Source organism: Gymnodraco acuticeps, unplaced genomic scaffold (genome assembly GCF_902827175.1).
Source record: "Gymnodraco acuticeps unplaced genomic scaffold, fGymAcu1.1, whole genome shotgun sequence".
Classification (NCBI taxonomy): domain Eukaryota; kingdom Metazoa; phylum Chordata; class Actinopteri; order Perciformes; family Bathydraconidae; genus Gymnodraco; species Gymnodraco acuticeps.
Genome location: NW_022991180.1, coordinates 5019003 through 5043258, shown reverse-complemented (window position 1 = coordinate 5043258; position 24256 = coordinate 5019003). Strand labels below are relative to the sequence as shown.

At 43.0% G+C, this 24256-nt stretch overlaps 1 protein-coding gene across 3 annotated transcripts; it reads right to left on the bottom strand.

The window, feature by feature from the left end:
- Positions 1 to 470: 470 nt before the first annotated feature.
- On the bottom strand, positions 471 to 24002 carry edrf1 (erythroid differentiation regulatory factor 1). Of its 3 annotated transcripts, none has more exons than XM_034237944.1 (26): positions 23885 to 23999; positions 23569 to 23698; positions 22743 to 22951; positions 22061 to 22127; positions 21848 to 21973; positions 21350 to 21474; positions 21074 to 21224; positions 20730 to 20837; positions 20520 to 20641; positions 20053 to 20164; positions 19646 to 19793; positions 19445 to 19556; positions 19088 to 19199; positions 18511 to 18786; positions 18339 to 18410; positions 16966 to 17113; positions 16644 to 16835; positions 14863 to 15063; positions 14502 to 14720; positions 14017 to 14243; positions 13726 to 13884; positions 4527 to 4676; positions 3762 to 3915; positions 3007 to 3122; positions 2734 to 2900; positions 1103 to 1265 (listed from the first exon to the last, which is right to left on the bottom strand). In XM_034237944.1, the coding sequence occupies exons 2-26, from the start codon at positions 23659 to 23661 to the stop codon at positions 1103 to 1105; spliced, it is 3729 nt and encodes a 1242-aa protein (XP_034093835.1). In that variant the 5' UTR covers positions 23662 to 23698; positions 23885 to 23999. The 3 variants fall into 3 exon arrangements, with proteins under 3 accessions (XP_034093834.1, XP_034093835.1, XP_034093836.1); XM_034237945.1 differs by having other exon boundaries at positions 23569 to 23701; positions 23885 to 23986; XM_034237943.1 differs by having other exon boundaries at positions 471 to 1265; positions 23569 to 24002.
- Positions 24003 to 24256: the final 254 nt, after the last annotated feature.

The window sequence follows — 24256 nt, the reverse complement described above, 5'->3', positions numbered from 1 at the left end:
GCGTATGTGTTGTGACTGTCTGCCAGAAGCTGTCATTTTAATTATATATTCTAACCAGATAAAGCATTTTAGTCATCAGACGTCTGGAGGATATTTATATACCGTACGATATCATTTAGTTTGATACATATAATGTGCCATATAATTTGATCCAGTGAATCTACATCCATACATGATATTATTACTAAAGTGGACGGAAAAAAGAAAATGTTGTATTGGGTTGTATTTCTACTTTTAGGAATATTTCTATGGAAAAATAACTTCCTTATAAAAAAACTGCATAATGTTCATACAAAGATGTATAGAATCCTAGAAAAAAGGGGGTCTTTTTGGTCCAGTGTAGGAATGATATCTTGGGATGCTTTGAAACACATTTTCAATAAAATCTCCTGAACCCAAAAGTATATCAGAAGTGTAACAATATCCCAACGAGTACATTAACGATGTGTGACATCCAGAACATGAATTCAAACATTCTTTTAAAAACCTTTTAATTTTCACATCACAGCAAACCATGCTGACATAAACATTGCATTGAAAGTTGCCAAGCTATTGCACTGTTATTTAAAAAAACAATTGTTTGTCAGCAATCACACTTCAATCTATTAATTTATTCACAGTTCTTTTGGTATTATTGAATATGAAAATTACCAATTATTTTTGTAAGCTGATGCTAAATGAAATCCCTCTTTGACTGTGTGGAAGTGGTACTACCATCATACAGTATGTTTTATTTGTATAAAAATGAGGCAATCCAGATCCAATGTGGTACAGTCAAAAACAAATCCTACACATAGGAGCTTTACACGCAAGCCATAACTGCTTAAGCAATAAGACAATTAAATAATATCCTTCTAATTTACAACTTTTTCACAAAAATGTACAATTCCAAACCTTCGATGCAAATGCTAGAGTAAAGATGAGTTGTTTTTTTGTAAAGGCGCAGCAGGTGAATTAGCTTTCAGACTGTCATTCAGAGTAGGACGGTGTTGCCTGAGCATGTGTTAAAAAGGTGTGTATAAATCATCCCTTCTGTCACTGAGTGGGGTTTAAAGAAGACTTAAGGTCTGGAGTGTCCTTCGCACTGTGGTTTCTGTCTTCATCATGAATGCGCTCCCGTGTCTCCACTTCCCGTTTGTGTTTTCAGCTGCTGCAGGAGCTCGATGTGGAGCTCGATGCGGCTCAGCAGAGGAGCGTTTTTCTCCGCTCGCAGCAGCTTGGAGTACACGTTCTTAAAGGTTTTCAGCAGCTCCTCATCCTTATTGCTGTAATAAAAAAATATGATTAGGGGTGAGCATTGAGAAAAGTCAAATATACAGTATAAGCATAGAGTACAGTTTTTTCCACCAGGCTGTCAGGAGGCTGAACACTCTTTTATATTATTTGGGCAGTACATGATATACACAACTTACATTAATAATACACATAAAACACAATTCATAAATATATAAATAACATAAAGAGAGCACGTTTATATTCTAATGAGACTTAGTTCGGTCACAGACTCAAAACGCCCCATGGCTGAGTCTGGGATTTGTCCAGGATTTTTCTTCTCCTTAGTTCAGTAAGTATTTGTTTCACGATGGTGCCACTGTTTATGATCGTCTGATTTAGTATCATCTTGCACCTTGTCTTCCAGATTTTCATACATGTGATACAAATTACCAGCTGAAAAAGGTCCCTGTGTTTATTGTCCATCCCCTCATCCAGAATACAATACATGATTGAGACATATTCTACATTGAAGTCTAAGCCGATGCCCCGTAGGAGCGACCACACCTCCTGGGCTGGTGCTGTAAAGTCTCGTCCTCCTCACAGTTAATCATGGGGCAAGTTCTAGTTTTCACATAGCAGCTCCATGAAACCACAGCTCTGACCGCAAGTCTGTTGACTGATATCAGCCACCTCACGTCTCTCATGCTCTCCGATAACCGTTTACTTTTGACTAATTTTAAGACTTCGTTACCTTCGTCAGGTTTTTGTATGTTATAACACCTCCATATTTGAAATAGTTTATCATTTTTAAAATTACTCTATTCGGTAGTCCGATCCAATCAATCCCTAAATGCTGAACTTCAGTTGTGAAGTCACCATAAACTAACTTGTAATATGGACCATTTCTAGCTCTGCCTCTTCTTTTCTTCCATCCCATTTCTCCATCCTCAACCCAAGGTGCTTTCCTATTGATTGCAGACGAGATGTTTTTTACAAAGGTAATTTTTAGTTTAATGCCCAGGTCTATGGCTCCCAGACCTCCATATTCCCTACTTTTAAATAACAAATTACATTTAGCAACCTCCCTTGTTGTACCCCACACCAACTGAACTCTCTCCCCTCTCTCCCCTGGACTTTAACACCCCACACACAGACACTCAGCTGCTATGGACAGTCTTGCACTAATGTACATTCTCAAAGATATTGAAGTGACTGTTATTTTGTATATATTGATTGTTGTGCTTTTATTTAGGTCTTAATTTGTGCATATGTATAAATATGTCTATACATATTTGCCTACATATTTTATATATATATTTGTTGTTGTATTCGGGATTGTGGGAAACGGTATTTTGATCTCTGTCTGTACACACAAACTGAGAGATTGACAATGAAGTGGACTTAACATGCCATATCTCTGAAGTTAGACCACGGGATCATTCGTGGTTGTTGAAATGACTGTCATGTGGCTGATTTGTAAAAAGGTCTGAATTCATATGTGCATGGTTTCTCGCTCACCTTGGTTTCCGTTTCATGGTCGTCATCAGTTTGATCACCTGCAGCAGCAGGAAGGAGAAGCTCGGCTCAAACACGCCGATCAGCTTCATCACTTCCTGGAGGTTCAGTCCTGAGGGGGAGCCCCCGGCCGCGTCAGGAGAATCTGATGACTCAGCAGGTTCACTCAACTACAGCACAAGAAGTCAAATATGTTTTAGTATGCAGTGTGTGATCGGGAAAGGGAAAGAAGCACTAGCATGAGAGAGCATTTCAAACTGCTGCTCTGAACGGTACCTCTATCTGCTCCTCCAGCAGCTCCTTATGGATCATCAGGAAGGCAGAGCGAGTTTCTGTCATGATCTCTAAAGCTCCAGTCAGGCTCTTCAGCTTCGCCGTGCTGCTGCTCTGACCTGCGGGAACACAAAATGAAACGTAACTCGAGAGAATGCAAGGCAAGTTTATTTATATAGCACATTTCAACACAAGGCAATTCAAAGACATTAAGAAATAGAGAAGGAGAAACATATTATAAAATGGCATTTAAAAACACAAATTTAAAAGCAAAGATAATAAAACACGAATAACACAGGTACATGAATAACAGTTACAGTGCAGTGTGAGACATGAATATATCAATTAAAAGCAGCGGCAAAAAGAAAAGTCTTCAGCCTGGATTTGTTTCTGGGAGTTTGTTCCAGACATTTGGAGCATAATAACTGAACGCTGCTTCTCCATGTTTAGTTCTGACTCTGGGGACAGAAAGCTGACCAGTCCCTGAAGACCTGAGAGTTCTGGATGCTTCATCATTTAGCAGGAGGTCAGAAATGTATTTTGGACCTAAACCATTCAATGCTTTATAAACCAGCAGAAGTATTTTGAAATCAATTCTTTGACAGACAGGAAGCCAGTGTAAAGACTTCAGAACTGGAGTGATGCGATCCACTTTCTTAGTGTCAGTGAGGACTCGAGCAGCTTTCTAATAGATTTGTTAGCGAGACGTGTGAATGCAGATGGAAACCCGACACTTGAGAGCAGTCGCTGCGGCTCACCTGCCATGGTGAACTCGGCGAAGGCCACCCTCTCCAGCAGCGTGCGCAGCAGCTCGCAGGGAGCGTCTGTCAGGCTGAGGAACAAACACACCGCCTTGCTGTAGTGCAGCTCTGCCAGGCTGCGGTGCTGCTTCCTCAAGTGCTCATCCCCCACCTGTCACACAGCGAGACAGAGACACACAGAATACCTTCAGTGAGTGTTATTCTGCTGTAAGCGTGGAACAGACATCCCATCACCAGTGGCCGTGTTTAGTCATAGTATAGACCTTTTTCTTAACAGGAAATGGCACTTTTGGGGCAAAAGCAATATGTCTCTACTAAGACACATGGATATTCAGTCCAAAAGACAAAAGGATGTCATAATAATACATTTGATTTATAAAGGTGCCTTGCAAGGCTCTCAAGGTCGCCATACACAAAGCACAAAACAAAAGTCCAAAAAACACGACAATATAATCGATCAAGAAAAACAGAGGACGTGTGATGTGATCAGTGTGAAGATATATGTTTTGAGACGTGATTTGAAAATGGGAAGAGAGTCAGTATTCCAGATGTCAGGTGGGAGGGAGCTCCAGAGGGGGGGGTGCAGAGAGGTATGGAGGAGTGAGGTTGTGGATAGCCTTAAAAGGTGAGGGGCAGAATCTTATCATCTATAGGGTATTTGACAGGCAGCCAGTGAAGTTGCTGAAGAACAGGATGTGGTCAATGGAGGGGGTTCTGGTGATGATGCAGTAAATCATTGTATGCCCCAACATGGTTTCTGACCTGGTTGCGGAAGCAGCTGTGGTACATGGAGGCCAGCCGGTGGTGGATGGTTGCAGCCCTGTACTGGTAGAGCGGTTGCCGGGCCGACTCAGTCTGCAGGTCGCAGTACTTCAGGGACTTCATCATCGCATCTGTCACCTCACGCTCAATCTGACAAAACACACACACACAAGGTTGGGTGATTAGAAGTTTGATCACACGTCTTGGGGTCAGTGGTGCAAAAACAATTGATGTTTTTATCTTGGCATTTGTAAAAAGTGCACTATTTGTTTTCTGCCCCCCCCTGGACTTTAACACCCCACACAGAGACTCAAATCCAGCACCAGACACTTTTTTGTACGCTGCTATGGACAGTCTTGCACTAATCAAAGATATTGAAGTGACTGTTATTTTGTATGAATGGATTGTTGTGTTTTTATCTTAATGTGTGCATAAGTATAAATGTGTCTTTTGATTGTGTGTGTATATATATATATATATATATATATTAGGGCTGTCAAACGATTACAAATTTTAATCAGATTAATCACAGCTTAAAAATGAATTAATCATGATTAATCACCATTCGAACTATTTTCCAAAATATGCCATTTATTTATGTATATTGTTGTGGGAATGGAAAGAAGGCGGATATATCCATTTAACATACAGTATCTATGTTTATTATAACATTTTCTGCGTGTCAAAATGAAAGACAACCCACACACCTATCAATCATCAAACCGTGGGGTCTTATTTCATTACGTGTTGATTTCTATCAACGGGGGAGTACTTCAGGAAAGTCGACAGAGGGGGGGGCGGCGGCTCGTGGAGTACTTCTTGACCACAGAGTGTGAACGTTGTGATCAGCTGTTTTAGCGCAGTTCTCCAGTGAAGGGGGGGGAAGTCTCCCTCCGCAGCCGGTTGGCGTAGTTTTGGCACAATTCCGTTGTACAGACCGACGTTAACAGCAGCCCTGTCTGTGCACACGGAGACCGACTCTGTCGTCCGGTGATCTAACCGCCTTCTGGAAAAGCTTCACAAGTACGTCGGTACGCAAATGCGCTTTGTGACACAAGTGACGGTACGCATTTCAGATTACACACATAACCTGCGTACCAGTTATGTGCACCGATGTACTACAGCAAAAGTATTCTCCGTCGGGACTTCTAGTGGGGCAGATAACAGCAATGTTTCAGAAGAATCGTGCAAATGATGATACAAGCATCAAATTTGGCACACTTGTTCTCCAAGTGGTACTAATCAAATCTGCCTGATTGGCCAATTGAAAATCCAAGATGGCGGCCATTTTCCAAGATGGCCGCCAGATTAGCCGCCCGAAAACCGTAATAAATCGGCACATAAAGGGTTAATCAAATTTTAAAGGTCATAAATGGATGCGATAATTTAAGACCTTTAATTTGATACCTATTTTATGGGTCTACGACCACAGGAAATACTTTAACCCATTGGGAACCATTGTCGACTTTTGTCACCATGAGTATTAGTCTCTAGGGGATTGCAGAAAAATATATAACTAACAGTTCCACAGTTACTTGAATGTCACTGTAGCTACTCAACTGTAGTTACTTAAGTATATTATAGTATATTGAAACGCCCTGGTGGCGAAATTCGGTACTGCACCTTTAAGGCACCATTTTGCGCGACATGTGTGTTTTGAGTAGACACAAAATGCAGAGAGCACATGGTGGCAGCCAGTTCTATCAGCCACACATCGTTTTGGTTTAATCCGGAGTAGATATCTGTGACTGTGAGTACTTACAAACTGACTTGTGTGTGCCAAGTGATGTGTTTCAAAATTGTGGTTAATTGTGTGTTATTTCAATGTGTAAGCTAAGCTAAGCTAACTATGCTATCGGAAATTAGCTAATTCATTCAATTACTTTTTACACTATCATACAGGAAAGTGTCTATTATACACGTACAGGGTGGTAAAAGGATAAACCCTCGACCCTGAACGTCATACTGACCATGGACACAAGTGCTACTGTAAAATCGTGGAACACTGACTGGACCAAGTGTTGCCTATGTCAGGAGGTTAAGAAAGAAGATCTAAAGTCCCCCCAGGGCAATCCTGCCAGAAGAGGCGATGATGGATATATGAACTTGGCAACGAATATTCCTCTGTTTCACTCACTCAATGCACTACCAATCAAGCTAGACCCTGCAAGACTTGACGAAGGTGGTGGGATAAATGAAACCTTAAGACAAAAGAAGGCAAAATATCATGAGAGTTGTAGGCTTCTATTTAACAACACAAAGTTACACAGAGCTGAAAAAAGATCAACCCCTACAGGTACTAGTGATGAGGGCGGTAGAAGTAAGATCCCACGAAAGGTCCAAGAAGCTAAAACACAAGAATGTTTCTTTTGCGAAAAAGGAGGGGAGCTTAGAGAAGCAATGACAATGCAAGTGAATAACAGAATAAACGAATGTGCAAAAACACTCAGTGATAGAAAACTCCTTGCCAAACTAAGTGTAGGAGATGTCATAGCACAAGAACTGAAATATCACCCTGCTTGTTTGGTGGCATTGTATAACCGAGAATGAGCCTACCTAAAGGTGCAGGAGCAAGAGAAAGCACAGGAGCACTGGAAGGAAGCATATCCAATTGCTTTCTCCGAACTAGTCACCTACATTAGTGAGATGAAAAATGCCAGTGATAGTAGTGATCCACTCATATTGAAGCTTGCTAATTTGACCATGCTTTACAAGCAGAGGCTGGAGCAGCTTGGTGTTGAATCGCCTGATGTTCATCCTACTCGACTCAAGGACCAGCTGCTTTTTCACATTCCCAAGCTGCAAGCTCATCACCAATGACGAGATGTTATGCTGGCTTTTGAAAATGATGTAGGCTCAATCCTCTCACAAGCATCCAAGTACGGTGAAGCGATCCACCAAGCAAAAGCTGCTGGGATAATAAGACGAGATATGCTACATCAAAAGTCAAATTTCAGCAGCACCTTTAACGACACAGACCTAGAACAGGCTGTACCACCATCACTGCTGCAATTTGTATGTATGATCGAACATGGTGCTGACATCAAGTCCCAACTCCAGCATGGAGCATCAAAATCTGACCTTTCTATATCGCAACTCCTACAGTACAACTGCTTTGCGAAATATAAGGAAGGAACGGATGTCCACAGGCATTCCAAGGACCGTGAGCCACCTTTTGCAGTCTACATGGGCCTGTATGTGTTTGCCAAGACGAGGAAGAGACAAATCATTGAAATGCTCCATGAGAATGGGCTCAGCATATCATACGACAGAGTCCTAGAAATCTCAGCACAGTTAGGAGAAGCAGTTGTTGCACAGTATGTGCAAGATGGAGTAATCTGTCCCCCAGTCTTGAGAAAGCAGTTGTTCACAACTGCAGCAGTGGACAACATAGATCATAATCCGACTGCGACCACAGCTCAAACATCATTCCATGGTACAAGTGTGTCCATTTTCCAACATCCAAGCACTGAAAATGCTGGCGATGAACGTGAGCCGCTCAAACTAGAGTCAGAAATGAAGGTTAAGAAAGTACCAGAGCTTCCAGAAGCATACACCAATATTCGACCAGCATACATCACGAAAAAACCCAATCCTCCTCCAGTAGCAAACCAATCTTTACCAGCACCCGAGTCGATCTGGTTACACTTGAAGGAAGAATATTCTTGGTTGGAGGAAGTCTTCCTCACTGAGGATGTGGCTGATGCAGTAAGCATCACATGGTCAGCCCACCATGCAACGCAGAAAAGGAGCCATCCATTTGAAGTGAGTATTTCAGCGATGATGCCTCTGTGGCGAGATCAGGCTCACTCTGTTGCAACGATCAAGCATGCCATGGCGAAGGTCCGTGATACAGTGGCTTTTCTGAACCCAGGGCAGACACCTGTCATTGCTGCTGATCAACCGTTATATGCTCTGGCAAAACAAATACAATGGAAGTGGCCCGAATATGGAGAGGACAAGTTTGTGATCATGTTCGGTGGACTTCATATAGAAATGGCGGCACTGAGATCGATAGGAACATTACTACGGGAGAGTGGCTGGACCAGTGCCATTGTGGAAGCAGAGGTGGCCTCATCTGGTACAGCAGAGTCTTACCTGTCTGCATCCAGTGTCACCAGGACAAGACAAGCACACCAGATCACTGCATGCAGCTTGTACAAACTGATGAAGAAGGCATACCATGATTACCGCTCTGAAGAGTCTTGCATATCAGATATAACCTTTGAGGATTGGTGTGAACAACGGAGGAAAGAGAGTCCGCAGTTCCAGTTCTGGAGTCTGGTGCTGAACATGGAGCTCACCATATTCACCCTGATCCGCTCATTCAGAGAAGGAGACTTCAACTTGTACCGTGAAGCACTTTCAGAACTGGTGCCTTACTTCTTTGCAAATAACAATGTCAACTATGCGCGGTGGATCCCAATTCACCTCCGAGATATGATGTCACTTGAGCAACAACATCCAGATGTGGCCAGAGAGTTTCACAAAGGGAACTTTGCCATCCACAAGTCAAGAAGAGAATACTCTGGCCTGGCGATCGACCAAGCACACGAGCAAAATAATGCAGTGATCAAAGGTGACGGAGGAGCAATTGGGTTGACAGAAGACGCGTCAGCACTTCGTAGGTGGATGGTCGCTGGACCCGAAGTTAGTCGTCTAGTAGCTGGATACGAGGCCATGTCTGGTATGAAAGATGCCACATATAGCAGCAGACACCACGAGCAGACAAGGAGTGCCCAGAAATCTTTCTTTGCAAAGGTGAAATCACTCTCTGCAGTGATGCAGGAGATGGGCAACCCATTCCAAGAAGAATCAGCCGACCTGCTGGTGCTAGACACGAAGAACATTGCAGACCCAACTCTAGCTGAAATGGTAGCAACACATCACCGACGGGGCAAAGAGCAGTTCCAATCATTCATGGAGGGGCTAGAGGATGAAGGTGAAAGTGCTTTTTATAATCCGATCAAGAAAAACCTTGCTTCTTCAAACAAGAGCAGGCTAAGGACATTTCTAAGGAGAAAGTCCTGAAAGACGACTGTCAGTTATTCTCGCGACTGTTCATCTCGTGCCAGAACAGGCAGTGTAACTTGCAAGAATTCTTCAAGCACGAAAATCAGTCGCACCCTGCATCTCTCAGTGATAGCGGCAAGCTTCATACGTGTCAGAAGTCACAGCTGGTTGAAATTCTTGAAGCGCAAGTGAACATCCCAGACACAGAACCAAATGGAGATGCAATCATCATTGATGGCTCAGCACTTATCAATGCCTTACCTCCACGTACTTCAAAGACATTTGATGACTATGCTAAAGAAGACATAATCCCAAAGGTTGAATCCTATGGTGCCAGGTACAAGCGGGTGGACGTAGTCTTTGATGTGTACAAGAAGTCAAGTCTGAAATCCGAGACAAGGTCGAAAAGAGGGCAAGGAATCAGAAGAAGAGTGACAGGGACGAGTAAGACACCAGGTAACTGGCAAAGCTTCCTTCGTGACGCCAGCAACAAGACTGAGCTGTTTCACTTCCTTGCGGAAAAGATGTGTGAAGCAGAGACGACAAGCACAGTAATTGTCACAAAAGGAGAAGAAGCCATTAGCAACACAGGGAAGTTGCTGGATGCTGTGTCCCCATGTTCTCATGAAGAAGCTGACAGTCGAATATTTGTGCACGCCAGGGATGCAACGACTGATGGGAGCAAGTCTATTATCATTAAGGCTAATGACACGGACGTGCTAGTCATAGCAATATCTGTACTGCCATCCTTACAGGAACTAGGTCTTGAGAAAATGTGGATTGCCTTTGGCCAAGGAGCCAAGATGCGATGGATTCCAGTCCATGAGGTAGTTTCTGCAATAGGGCTTGAGAAAGCTAGAGGGATCCCATACGTTCATGCGTTCACTGGATGTGATGTCGTGTCTGCCTTCCGTGGGAAAGGGAAGAAATCTGCATGGCAGACTTGGAACGTATTCGATGATGTTTCTGAAACATTCACTAATCTCAGCCAGCATCCAACATTGATTTGTGATCTTGACCTGCAGAAGCTGGAGAGATTCGTTGTCCTCATGTACGACAGATCAAGCGCAACCACTGGTGTGGATGAAGCAAGACTAGATCTCTTTGCCCGCAAGCAGAGGCCGTACAATTCAATTCCACCAACACAGGCAGCGCTCAGAGAACATGCAAAGCGTGCGGCTTATCAGGCTGGGATCATCTGGGGCCAGGCAACCATCTCCAATCCAGACACGAGCAGTCCCGCTGAATGGGGATGGACACAGAAAGGAGAGACATGGCAGATATGTTGGACAACACTACCCCCTATTGCAGCGAGCTGTCGGGAACTGACGAAGTGTTCCTGTAAGAAAGGTTGCACAGGAAGATGCAAATGCTTTCAGTCAGAGCTCCCCTGCACATCACTCTGCAGCTGCATATGTGAACAGTAGCAGCTGGAGGACCAGTGGCATGGTATAAATAACTTTGAACATTTGCTAGCCGGGGTAAAGCTTACGTAATAAAAAACAGGCAATCTGGTGGCCATCTTGAAAAATGTGTCAGTGTGCTTTATTAAAACCCTTTGAGACCCAAAGTGCAAATAGTACTCATGATGACAAAAGTCGACAATGGTTCCCAATGGGTTAAAGTATTTCCTGTGGTCGTAGACCCATACATTAGGTATCAAATTAAAGGTCTTAAATTATCGCATCCATTTATGACCTTTAAAATTTGATTAACCCTTTCTGTGCCGAATTATTACGGTTTTCGGGCGGCTAATCTGGCGGCCATCTTGGAAAATGGCCGCCATCTTGGATTTTCAATTGGCCAATCAGGCAGATTTGATTAGTACCACTTGGAGAACAAGTGTGCCAAATGTGATGCTTGTATCATCATTTGCACGATTTTTCTGCAATCCCCTAGACCAGGGGTACTCAAATACAAATCTTAAAGGTCCAAAATAAATGTTTCAATAAGACAAAGGTCCGTTTATTACGGTCATTCAAACTTTTAAACAATTGCAACAAGATTCTTAACACGAGGTTGCAAAAACAAAAATAATCTGTATGCAGCAGTTTTCATTGTTATTGTTTCTGTGCTTGACCCCTCAGAGTCGCAGAGTAAGAGCTGCACAGTTAGGAATAAAGGCAGCTGCACCCTCTTTCATTCAGCATTCCCATTATTGCTTTATAAATGTATGCCCCCTTGTGTGTCCACTGAGGTTCGTCAGGCCCAACACATCTTCAACAAACTCCCCCTTTGCCTCATCATAAAAACTCACAAACACCAGCAACTGAGCATTGTCAGTGGTGTCAGTGGACTCACCCACAGCTAAGGAAATGCACTGTGCATTTTTTATTCCATCACAAAGCTGATGAATCAAATCACCAGCCAGTATTTATGTTCTTCTGGTTGCTGTGCAATCTGAGAGGGGATTTGCTTGATTTGACCTGTTATTTCCTCTTTTTGTTTGCCTTCAACATGGTCTCCATCACTTCAGTCATGCATTCTTTTATACTGCAGTTATTATCCAGTGGAAAGTCCTTACCTACTGGCCTAGTTAAATCAAAGTGGTTACTTTTTTTTGTCTGGGCAGTGTAGTTTTAAACACCGTCTTATTTGACTTTCTCAGGACTTAAAACAGTTTTTTGGGGGCAGACCCCCTCAAAGAAAACAATATATTTACACACGTAAGGTCATCATCTTAATAGTTGTGTATGCTCATCCGTGAGCAGAGCATCAAGTTGGCATGTCTATTACAGCTGAATGCGGCGATTACCATCTTGTTCAGCAAAACGCCTCACAAACGTATTAAGATCAACAGCTTTAGTGCGTTTTGATTCAATGCTGAGTACAGCCATACTGACAGTCTCTTCTCTGTCAGACCGCAAATACCTCATTCCTTCAGCGCTTGGGTCCGAATGCTTCTCGTTTTGCGCCGTCCAGTTAAAAATGAAATCGCCGCCAAATCGTATGTCCACGCTCGCGCCAGGACCGGGGGAGGGGTTACATGACGTGCATCTTGTGCTGCATTCACTTGCACTCGGACATTAGAGACTTTCTCTCATAAATGTCCGATGAGCCACAACTTTTCTTTCAAAACAAAGCTGCCAACTGGGGTGGCAGCTGGGGTGGCAAGGCCTATTTTTAGGGTGTCAGTTGCCACCCTGGTAGGTGAAACTAGGCTACTAGCTACAGTACAGATGGAACTAGATTAGCTGTTAACTCTCGCTCTGAATTTTTTTTGTTTTTGTTTTAATTCTCGCTCTGACTTAGACAGGTTGAAAGAGACACACACATTTTTCCCACCCGCATTCCACGAAGACCCGCCCTACTGTGCCTCTGATTCGCAGATTGTTTGGGGGAAAAAAACGCTGACTGGATGCTGAATGTGATTGGACCAAAGCGTTGACACACACAGGTGGAACACAGTGGAACAGTCAGACATGCAGAGCGCTGTTTGCAGTGGACATAGCGGAGAATTTTGACTCGTTGCGAATGCGTTGTGGCGATGTCTCACATATAATACAGAGAGATCATACATATGAAAAGTATAATTTGCTCAGAGTCCGGAGACAGTGCTGGTTCGGTCCGGATCCGGACCGGAGTCCGTAGTTTGAGGATGCCTGCCCTAGACTATTCCTGCAACAACACCACGCCGTTATCAAAGATGTTCTATTGAGAAGACGATCACTACGTGACAAAAGTTTTCAAAACCGTGGCTACTGAAATCAATCTTACTAACTGCTGTCTGTGCAATTTACTCCGCGCGAGTTGGCAGACTTTATTTTGCTTACTTTAACATCATTTTTCATGGTGGGGCTAAGCCATTTCTTGGTATGGGTGTAGCCTACCCCAGCCATACCCTAGCGCTGCCACTGGTGGCACGTATGGGGCGGGCCATTCTGCACATGCGTTAAATGCGTTAAATATTTTAACGCAATTAATTCAAAAAATTAATTACCGCCGTTAACGCGATAATTTTGACAGCACTAATATATATATATATATATATATATATATATATATATATATAGGTATATACATATTTTTATATTCGGGATTGTGGGAAACGGTATATCGATCTCTGTCTGAAAGACTGAAAGATTGACAATAAAGTTGACTTTGAGGATATCAAGGTTGTCAAAGCACATGGAAATATGCCGGATAATAACAAATGTGTGTGTAATTCAGAATATTTGCAGCCCACCTGCTCCTGGGCCTTCCTGGACAGCGGGGCGTAGTCCTGCAGGAGAGTAGCCAGAGTGAAGTAGGTGGTGGAGAGCTCCCAGTTCACACTGTCCCACACCGCTGAGTGGATCTCTCTGCTCGCCAGAGACTTCCTCGCCCGCAGGTAGTAGTGTATAGCCTGGGGGAAATAGATTTAGAATGCATGTATTAACAGCATGATCGGGAAGGATTACGATTATGAAAAGATAGATATTGTTACAGAAGAACAACTCATTTTCCATCACTTCACATAAAGGTTTTGATGTGGCACCTTGTTATAGTAGAGCGCCTCTTCGGGGGAGAACTCCCCCCGGCTCTGATCAGCTGACAGGGTGCAGTGGGCCTGAGCACAGATCCTCATCAGCCGGCCCGTGTTACACAGCAGCAGAGCAGAGTTAGTGCTGTCCTCGATGGCTTCAAAGTCCTTCATGCCTTTCTCAAAGTAGGAAAAGCTCTTCTTCCACATCTCCTGCTCTGCTCCGGACACAGACTTCTTCACTGGGGGGGGGAGAGGGAGAAGGCCGGTTAAATACAGCAGCGTGGGAAATGGAGCAATGAGCTGTTTTGCACTACAAACTTTGGCATGTACAAGAAGCTTGTTTGTTTCTATTATCTTTCGAGTTCAAAGGATCTCAACTTCATCATTACTCGTACAAATTGAAGAATGTTAAATATCTCAAATGAATAACTATCATTGTACAGTTTTCTGTCTGCTTAGAATATAACTTCCATCTTGTGTCTGTTAATCCAACCTACCTTCTTTCTCCGTCTGCATGGCTGCAGCCTGGTTCATGAAGTACACTCCCATCTCGTTGCGGATGTTTCCGAGCCTTTTGAGCACCTGAGCCAGCTGATCTGAGTCCTGATCTTTCAAAGCCTCAGAGAAGAGCAGCTCATACGCCGCTTCATAGCACTTACTGCTCACAAACAGCTGGTACTCCGGGTCCGTAGCCAGGTCTGTGGCCATGTTGAAGGCTGGTGGGTAGAGAGGGAAGTCAGTGCCAAGGGAAATGAGCAACAATGACAGGACAACTTAAAAAGACAAGAAAGGACAGGACATTATGGGTTAAAACAAGCACTGACATTTAGATCAGGCCTTTAAGCTTTAAGCACTGACCCTGGCAGCTGCTCTCCCTCTGCAGGCTGTGCAGGATCTCCTGGTCCTCCTTGGTCTGGTAGCTGTACTCCTCCAGGTAAGCTGCTCTGTTGTTGCCATTCTGGGCCAACATCAGATGGATGTCCCCACACAGAGACAGGCACTGGCTGTGGAACTGCAGCACCTGTGGGTGCAGTGTACCGCTCACTGAACAGTACGCGTCTATAGGAGAGATGTTGGAACGTGACCTTAATGTTAAGAGATGACACAGCTAAAACGAATAGCTTTTATTATAATAATAATAATAATACATTTGATTTCTAAGTGCTTTTTCAGGTGCTCAAAGACACTTTACAGTGGTGATAAAAAGGAAATAAAACAAAATGTAAAAAGTTTAATTTAAATATTAAAACAGCAACACAACATTATTCATACATTAAGGCAGTGGTTCTCAAATGGGGGTACGCGGACCCCTAGGGGTACGTAGGAGTACTGCAGGGGGTACGTGAGATTTATTTTATGTTAATAAAAAAAAAACGTAATTAATGCATTTAAACAAACTACTAATAGTAGATTAACTACTTTCTTCAAAAGTTTACAGTAATTCTGGATAATAAAATGGGAACAATAAACGGGGTGCTCTCTTTTCCTCTCCCTCTCTTTTCCTCTCCCTCTCTTGACAGCTCGTCAGTCTCGTGCAGCTCGCTGAACCTGTAATGAGTGACCCGACAGTAAAGAATAAATATATGTATAACTAGTTTAGCTAGTTCCAGAGAAGATGAACTAGCTAAGTGTGTTAGGTCTAACTCTTAGTGTATTTTGCTCCGCTCAACAGTCCGTCACAGCGGACGAGCTGTGATCATGCAGAGCTGGGTGTTCTCCGTCAGCAGCAGCTGATCTGATCTCTGATCTCTCTCTCTCGCGTCCGGTTAGACTTCACTCGCGTTTATGTCCAAATCTATCAGATCTAGCTAGTTCTAGTTAATGATATGACTGCCTGCTTATCAAAGGACCTAAACAATAAGCGTTGCTTGGCAACGGCATGTGGCCGCAAAGTATAGCGCGGCATTATGCATATGTTTATAGGAGGGGTCAAAATCCCATGCTCATAAAATGCTCATATATCTTTTTCTCTTCATTCCCCACGCCCCAAAATAAATAAATATACTAATTTTAGGAAAAGTAACGAAGTTTGAGCAGTGTGGGTTTTATATTAACAGAGTTACACATATTTCAAAACGCGAAGTGTAATAACTGCAGTTTGCCTCCCTGTCAGAATGACAAAGATCCTCAGTGAAGCACAAGCCCATGTTTCACTACATTGTAAGTACAACTTATTAAAAAGATCAGTTCAATGCAACTAATGTTGTCTTAGTGTTATTGCATGATGTTAAAATTGGTTTGCCATGAATTTAGTGATGGATTGTAAACATTTGAAATGTAGCATTTAAGTGTTTCTCAGTTACAATGTTGTTGTTTTAATAAATCAGACACTGATGGTGCAGCGCTGTACTGTACCTCTTTATATAGGCATTTCTTCCCTAACAAATAGTTTTTGCGCTGATCAGGGGGTACTTGGCTGCATTTATTTTTCAAAGGGGGTACATTATTGAAAAAAGTTTGAGAACCACTGCATTAAGGTGTGTTTTGGTCAGTGTTTTGAAGGTGGGGGGGGGGGTCAGTGCAGTCTCTGATGTGTTGTGGGAGTGAGTTCCCGAGGGTGGGGGCAGCGATGGAGAAGGCTCTGTCCCCCCCCCCCCCATGTTCGGTTTATTGCACCACTTCCTGTTAAATAACCTCACCGTAACACTGCAGGGAGAGCTTGATGTAGCGCAGAGCTCGCCCGTACTTCTGCAGTTTGGTGGCAGCATCCGACAGGACGTAGTACGCCTTGGAGGCTTTGAGGAAGAGCTGCAGCTTCATGCGGTGCTGCCAGGAGCCGGGGATCATCCCGGAGCGCGTCGGGAGCTTCTGGTCCGCCTGCCACGCCATCGCTGGGGACATCATGAGGAGCAGGAGGGAGACACATAGAGGGGGAGGGAGGGAGAATGTCCTGGTAATGCTTGTATGTTGCCTTTTTTCTAATGTGGTGTTATATCTTTGAAATAAGGGCTGTAGACTGACCTCTTTCAAGAAGAAGAGAGAGGCCTTGCTCGGCAGCACAGGCTCCGATTGCATTTCTGTCCTCGTATTTAAGAGGAATGGGCGTGTTGGGGTCTGCAGCGGGAAGATCGCTCTCCTTCTTGATGGTGACATCCACCGCCTTCAGCCCCTGTGTATTCCAATAGAGCGATTATTAACACAGTGGATGACATATTTACTGGGACACTTTATTAGCTTTGTACGGAGCCCTGGAGGGTTCATAGAGAGAAAAATAAATAAAACGAGGCCACGCTTTATTAACTTGCGCGCACAAGATACTTTCTCGTTCGCACGAGTAAGTATTTCGGCAGGACTATAGCACTACATCGAGATTAAGATTAAACGAATTTCTTTCACTTGGGAATACACATAACTATGGAGAACCAGATTTGTGTAAATTACTGTTCGTGGTAATTTGAAAACACACACACACACACACACACACACACACACACACACACACACACACACACACACACACACACACACACACACACACACACACACACACACACACACACACACACACACACACACACACACACACACACACACACACACACACACACACACACACACACACACACACACACACACACACACACACACACACACACACACACACACACACACACACACACACACACACACACACCATGCGCCCTGGTGACCGGAGATCTCCCTTATAAAACGAGTAATAGGGGGAATACTCTAGTCATTCGATGTGTGTAGAGGTGTGTGTGGTTAAACGTAGCAGCCTCGATCTCTATTCAGCTTCTAATGAAGGGAAACACAGTGAACTAAACAGTAAAAGACACGGCTCTTTGCAGCTGGTGCTGCTCTTCTCAGATTCTGCTGAGTTACACGTTACTGCCTCCAGTGCCCTGTACGACGAAGCCAGTTCAACAGACCCTGGATATGTTTGAGTTACCCGGCTTAACTAACCCTAACAAACGCGATCTCGCTAAGCGAAGCTGGTTATCAACTCAGTAAATCAACCAGGGTTTCTCTGTCCGGCTGAGAGCGCGTTCACCTGAAAGGGACGGGGTTAGCAACATTTGACCAATCACAAACATGGAGAAGCGTGCTGACAGCGCAGTGTCATACTTCATGAATGAATAGTAAATAGCAAATCCTGCTTCGTAGTACAGGCCACTGGTGCCGCAGAGATTTCATAAAGTGAAGGAACAGCTGTGGGCAGCAGATACTGTGAGAGTCCAGGACAGGAATTCATAGATCAAAGCAGACTGGTTTACAGACTCTTCTGTTTTGCCAATCCGGTGCTTAAACAAATAGCTCTACACCCCTGGCCGTAGCTTTGTATGTCTTTTAAAAAGAAATATGCAGAGACTCGCCTTTAGCACGCAGCTCAGGACATGTCTGCATTTCTCCTCCTTGTCTAGAGAAACAGGGAAAACACTGCTTGGCTGCAGGGGAAAAAAGAAAGGTTATTCTCTGGTGTTTACATACAACATCTTCATCTGTGTATTCCACACTGTCCCCTCAGGTCTTCAGAGAGTGACTGACCCTGATCTGGTGAGTGGATTTGTATTTCTCGGGGACGGACAGCTCCACCACGGAGCGGATCACAGCCACAGCCTTGCTGTCGTCCTGCGGGCTGCAGCAAGAGCGGTAGGACACATTCTCGTCACTGTCCTCCGTCAGCTCCTCCTCTTCCTCTCTGTCTTCGTCGCTGTAGCTGTCCTCTGAGCCGCCGGCCCGAATCGACTCCTCTCCATCTTCCTCCGGAGGCTCGTCCAGCTGGAACAGCTCCGACAGCATGTAGTGAGCCGAGGCGATAATCTGAACAGACCAGGAGGGGAGTCAGGTTCAATCAAATCTACACTAAGGCACTTTTTACTTTCCCGCTGTTGAAATATAGATTCAAAATACTGAACTTATTTAATCAGGACAACTCATTTGGAACTAAAACAGTGTCCATGTGACTTTTCTACCCATATATCACTTAATCATGGCATCTAATCATTTGAATGCAGCGCCAGGGTTTGATTGCAGTCCTTGTGTTCTCTCCTAATTTGATCTTGTCGATTGTAACTTTGATATGGAGGTGGATCTTGCATTTTCTTTTTAAATCCAGGCTTACCTGTGGGTGCCTCTCCTCATCCAGCAGTTTGACGCAGTTCAGGAGCAGAGTTCTGATTGTGCCGTAGTGCTTTCTGTTTTGACTCGCCTTCAGCATCATGTTACTGGCAACTCTACAAAACAAAACAGAGAATAGACAAGAACTCATTACAGTTAAGATAATTGTATCTGATTAAAGCATAACTCACTTGCAAACAATCATTTATATAAACAGCCAATTCAACCAAATACTGTTAACTTGCAAATATCACATTTGAGGTAAAATAACAAATTCATTTTCCATGACATGTCATAAGATAATTTTGAATAGGAAGACATTGTTCCAAATCCAGCCATGCAATCTAATCCTGAGACTCACCGGTATAACAGCACAGCCACAGGAAGAGTGAAGGGATTCTGACATTTCTCTTCTTCCGCCTCCTCACACAGAGTAGTAAGATCATAAAGCTTCACAATGTCACTCCCACTGGCTGCGGATTCAAGAAATAAACCTCAAGTTAGAAAAGTGCATAGTGCGGAGTACAAGTACAGAGTTAAACCAAAATCGCCCTGTTCCTACCTTTGAACAGCCAGTAGGTGTGACCCTCTTTGGTGCAGTTGGACTTCAGGAAGGAGAGGATGTTTTGGGCGATGTCTTTCACCACCCTCGTGGAGAAGGTCGAGTTCTCCAGATGAGGGATGTCCTCGGTTTTTATCATCTCGTATTTCTGCGTAAACATTTATTATTACCACTTTTTTAGATTAGATTAGATTCACCTTTATTGCAAAGGCACAGAATACAACAGAATGCAGTTTGCATCAAATCAGAAAGTACTAAGAGTAGATACAGAGCAGTTGAAGTTTCATTATTGATTACATTTTTCAATTAAGAGCTAAAATTAAAAGTGATTTAAAAAAGAATTGGACTGCTATGATCAAACAGATATTTATACCTCATTATAATAAAAATACTGGAGCGTTATTTACTTGTACAATGCCGTTGACGTGAAAGCACATGACGAGCTCGGGGACATTACACATCAGATTGTCGAGCCAGTAGTCGATACCCGTCAGGATGTTGATCGGTTTATTGTTGTCCCTGAGAAACAGTGAGAACGTTTTAGATGTTAGATTAAGCAAAATTATGTGGAAGCAACCAGTCTACTTCTGATGAGGTTACAGCATCCATTACATGTCTGGCTCCCCCCTTCTAAAAGGTCAGAAAACTAAATTATAGACTATAAGCAATCTGCATTATGCTGCTGACACATGCATCCATTTTGATGGTGCTGCAACGCAAACATTTCCCAAATTGGGATCAATAAAGTACCTCTTATCTTATCTAACCCCAACAGAAGGCAACAGACATGCAATAGAATTAAAATAGAAGGATTACATTATCAGGTCTTCTCTAAATTAGTTAACATTTTAAATCCTAATGGGAGCAAACCAACCTGAGTCTCAGACTGACGGCGGGATAGCGACCCCCTCCGAAAATAGGCATGTTGGACCCAACCAACATGTGGATATCCTCAAACGTCCACATGATGTTTCGCACAAAGTCGTTTCTCAAACCCTGTCGAACAAGGGAAAACGTGTATGTCGAAATTAGACATGAGGTACCAATACCGTAGAAGTAAATACAATAAAGAACGTTGTTTTACCTGACTGTTCTCCCCCTCGTTGAAGAGCATGGCGAGGTGCTGCTCTTTGGGTGCCGACGTCACCTGGTCCAGAGCAAACATGCTGTCCATAGAAAAACTTTCCTGCACCTTTGGGAATAAAGCCAGTTAACGCAGTGCAAACCAAAACTCCTTACAAACACATGCTTCATGGTCTACCAGGAGCCAATCAAATCTTAAAACACTTCTTATATATTTAATCTCATTAAGTACTGAAGGTTTTGTAACACACACGATTGATTCTCCAAGAAATACACATGATTTCTAAAGTAACTTGTCCTCGTTGTTTACTAAAAGGTAGATGTCAAACAGCTACTGTACTTTACCTGCTTGGGAGCATCTGACTCTTCAGTGTCAGACGCGGTGCTGGTGAAGGCGGTGGGCCAGGAGGAACTGAACTCCTCCGCCTCGCTCTCCTTCTCCTCCTCTCTGTCAGGGTTGACTGGGACAGGCTCTGCAGCCCCATCACCATTTATACTGGAGGGACACAGCAGATGTTATCAGATAGGACTGAGGAAGAGGACTGAGGAAGAAATGCAACCTGACTCCCGTGATATATTCTCCTCTTTTCGCTTATAATTCAAGTAACGCCCAGAACCCACCTGTAGTAGAGGAACTTTGACAGGATAGCTTTCTGATACCAGTGCTCCTTACTCTTCTTCTTCCTCTGCCACTTCTGATCTATTAGCCGCTGGTAAAACTCTTTCAGCCACGTCCAATCCCCAGTCTACAACACAAATATAGGAGAGAGAATACAATCAATTATACCACATATTTAAAAGATACAGTCATAAGTATTGTCCCCTTGTTGTGCAATACCAATTATGTGCAATATATATATATATATATATGCCGTTAATAACTGTGCAATATATACCTGGCTGCTATATCTCAGAACTGTTACAGGATGTGTATTTTGTAAATTGTGTAATTTTCTTTATCTTTTAAAAAAACCCTATTTTTTTATGGATGCTTCTTGGGTAATATTAGGCTTTCTTTGGCTCTTTTCTTGCTGTAACAAATACAAAATGTCCCTTTGTGGGACGAATAAAGGTATTCTGATAACTATTTAAAAAGTTGTAAACCAGTCCCTGCTGTACCTGAGAGGATTTCATGAAGAGCTCTTGAATGTCCAGGTCGTCCAAAAGTAAGGTCCTCCCCACGCGGTGAACGGCCATGCTGACGTGGGACTTGCTGTAGGGAATTTTCAAAAGCTTCTTGATGTTCTGAAAATTAAAGAAAAGCATGTTGACACAAGGTGTGAGCGCATGGTTCAGAATTTAATCTACCAGCTTTGCGGCAGCTCTACAAACCTCTGAGTCTGAAACCACGTCGACATCGTCCCCAATGCAATCGATGAATTCATAAGCCATCCCAAAACTACAAAAGAAGGAAATAAATATGATCATTACAGAGTTTTTGTGAATATAAATAAGGAACAGATGTTGTTAACGATTTACCTCATTGCACACTGGACCTAAAATGGATGAACAGTGATTTTTAATCTGTCTTCATGAGAGCATTCAGACCAATAACAGAGGCCATCTGCCCGGCTGGTTTACACAGTGATCCAGGACTAAATTAATTGTATTTGTACAATATCTTCTCGCAGGATAACGTATTCATAAACTGACCTTTATTTGTATTTATAGAAAACATTTGAGGACATTTAAAGCCTACATAAATCTCACTGAACCCTGACGATACACACAAGAGTTGTTAACATTACAGTATGCTTTAAATACACAATTTGCAGGTATGTCTGTGAGAAACAATTACATTTGTTGGGTTTTTTTGTCATGAAAATCATTAAAGATGGCATCAATACTGTGAACGATGAATTCACAGTTGTATGTTTTGACCAACCACTATGGACCAGGCTTACTTGTGATTTGGACAGTGTACTTCCTAAATAAAGCAAAGAATCTACAGAGGCCAGCAGTTTCTATTAGAACATTCAACAATGGTAGTAAAATATTTCAGATGATATTATACCTGGAAAAAGGCTTGCTCTTGCTGCTGGAGCCCAGGATGGTGGTGCCCGCGCTGCCCAGCTGGGGGTTTTCTCTGAGCCAGTTGGCAGGGGGCAGCTTCAGGTCCGTCTGCTCTTGCAGCAGGGCATAGCTGGTGGGGGGGGGGGCGGCGCAGTACTTCACCACCGCTCGGCTCTTTATCTCACTGCTGCCTGCACACACTGCGGAGTCCTGCAGGAACACAAAGTAAAACATAATATCCAGAGGTGGGAGAAATACTCAGATCTAGGAATACTCTGTTACAGGTAAAGGTCCTGCATTCAAAATGTTTCTTATAAAAGTACAAATGTATTGGCATCAATATATACTTGAAGTACAAAAAGTAAAAGTACTCATTATGCAGATTGACCCATTTCAGAATAATATATATCATATGTTTTGATTATAATTATTGACGCATTTAAGTGTTATCAAAGCTAGTAAAGGTGCAGCTAGTTTGAATGACTTTGTATACTGCAGGGTAGCTTGTGAATGTTACTCAAGTGATAACTAAAGTCTTATTTATGTGTTGATTATATTTCACATTATGAAACCAAATCTACAAAGTTACTAAAGGTATTAAATAGATGCAGTGGAGTAAAAGTACACGATGTACCTCTGAATTGTAATGCAGTAGAAGTACAAAGTATCAAAACATTGAAATACTCAAGTAAAGTACAAGTCCCTCACATTTGTATTTAATCTATTTAGTTACTTTACACCGCTGATCATATATGTAGTGATTTACTCGGCCTGGATTTCCGAATTTGTTCTTTATTTATACATCTTTCTAGTCGATGGTTACTCACATGTCTGCTGCTCTCTCCTGTGCAGACAGGGCCACTGATCTCTTCCTTTGCATTGTCCAGGGGGATCTCTCTGTCCCCAGCTGGTGCACTCATACTGGACACACAGTTCACCCCAGCACACACTGACAATCTGCTTTAACAATCAGAAAACGTATCCATGGGTGGACAACTCATGATAACTCTACGCAGTATTACCAGCAAGATCAAATGTCTCAATGAAGTTGTATCTAGTTTGCTAGCTTGACAGGTTAGCTGCTGGAAATATCAGCGCTGACTCTGATGAATCTGTACAGAATAAAAGCTAAATTACACTCACATGGGACGCTGTTGTTTCTTTGTTATACCTAATGTGTTAAACCCTGCGTAAACTAGAGAAATAAGCCTGCAGCTTCTCCTATTTCAGCCGGACAGTCTGTCTGTTGTTGTCAGAGCACACGTTAATGCGAGCAGCAACAACTTCCGGTTTGACCAAGAGACAAACTACAAAACACATCTTATTTCTTATATCGACCATCAAAATGTTTTCGTTTTTTAAGTAGGATATTTTCTGAGGTTCAAAAGTAGATTATATCCTTATTTTACGGAAAATACTCAAGTAAATGCGACATGTTTAAAAAGAAATGAACCGGAAGTGCTTTCAGAGCGTCTTTCTAGAAGAGTTGAGCACATTCTGTTGTGCTTTATTCTG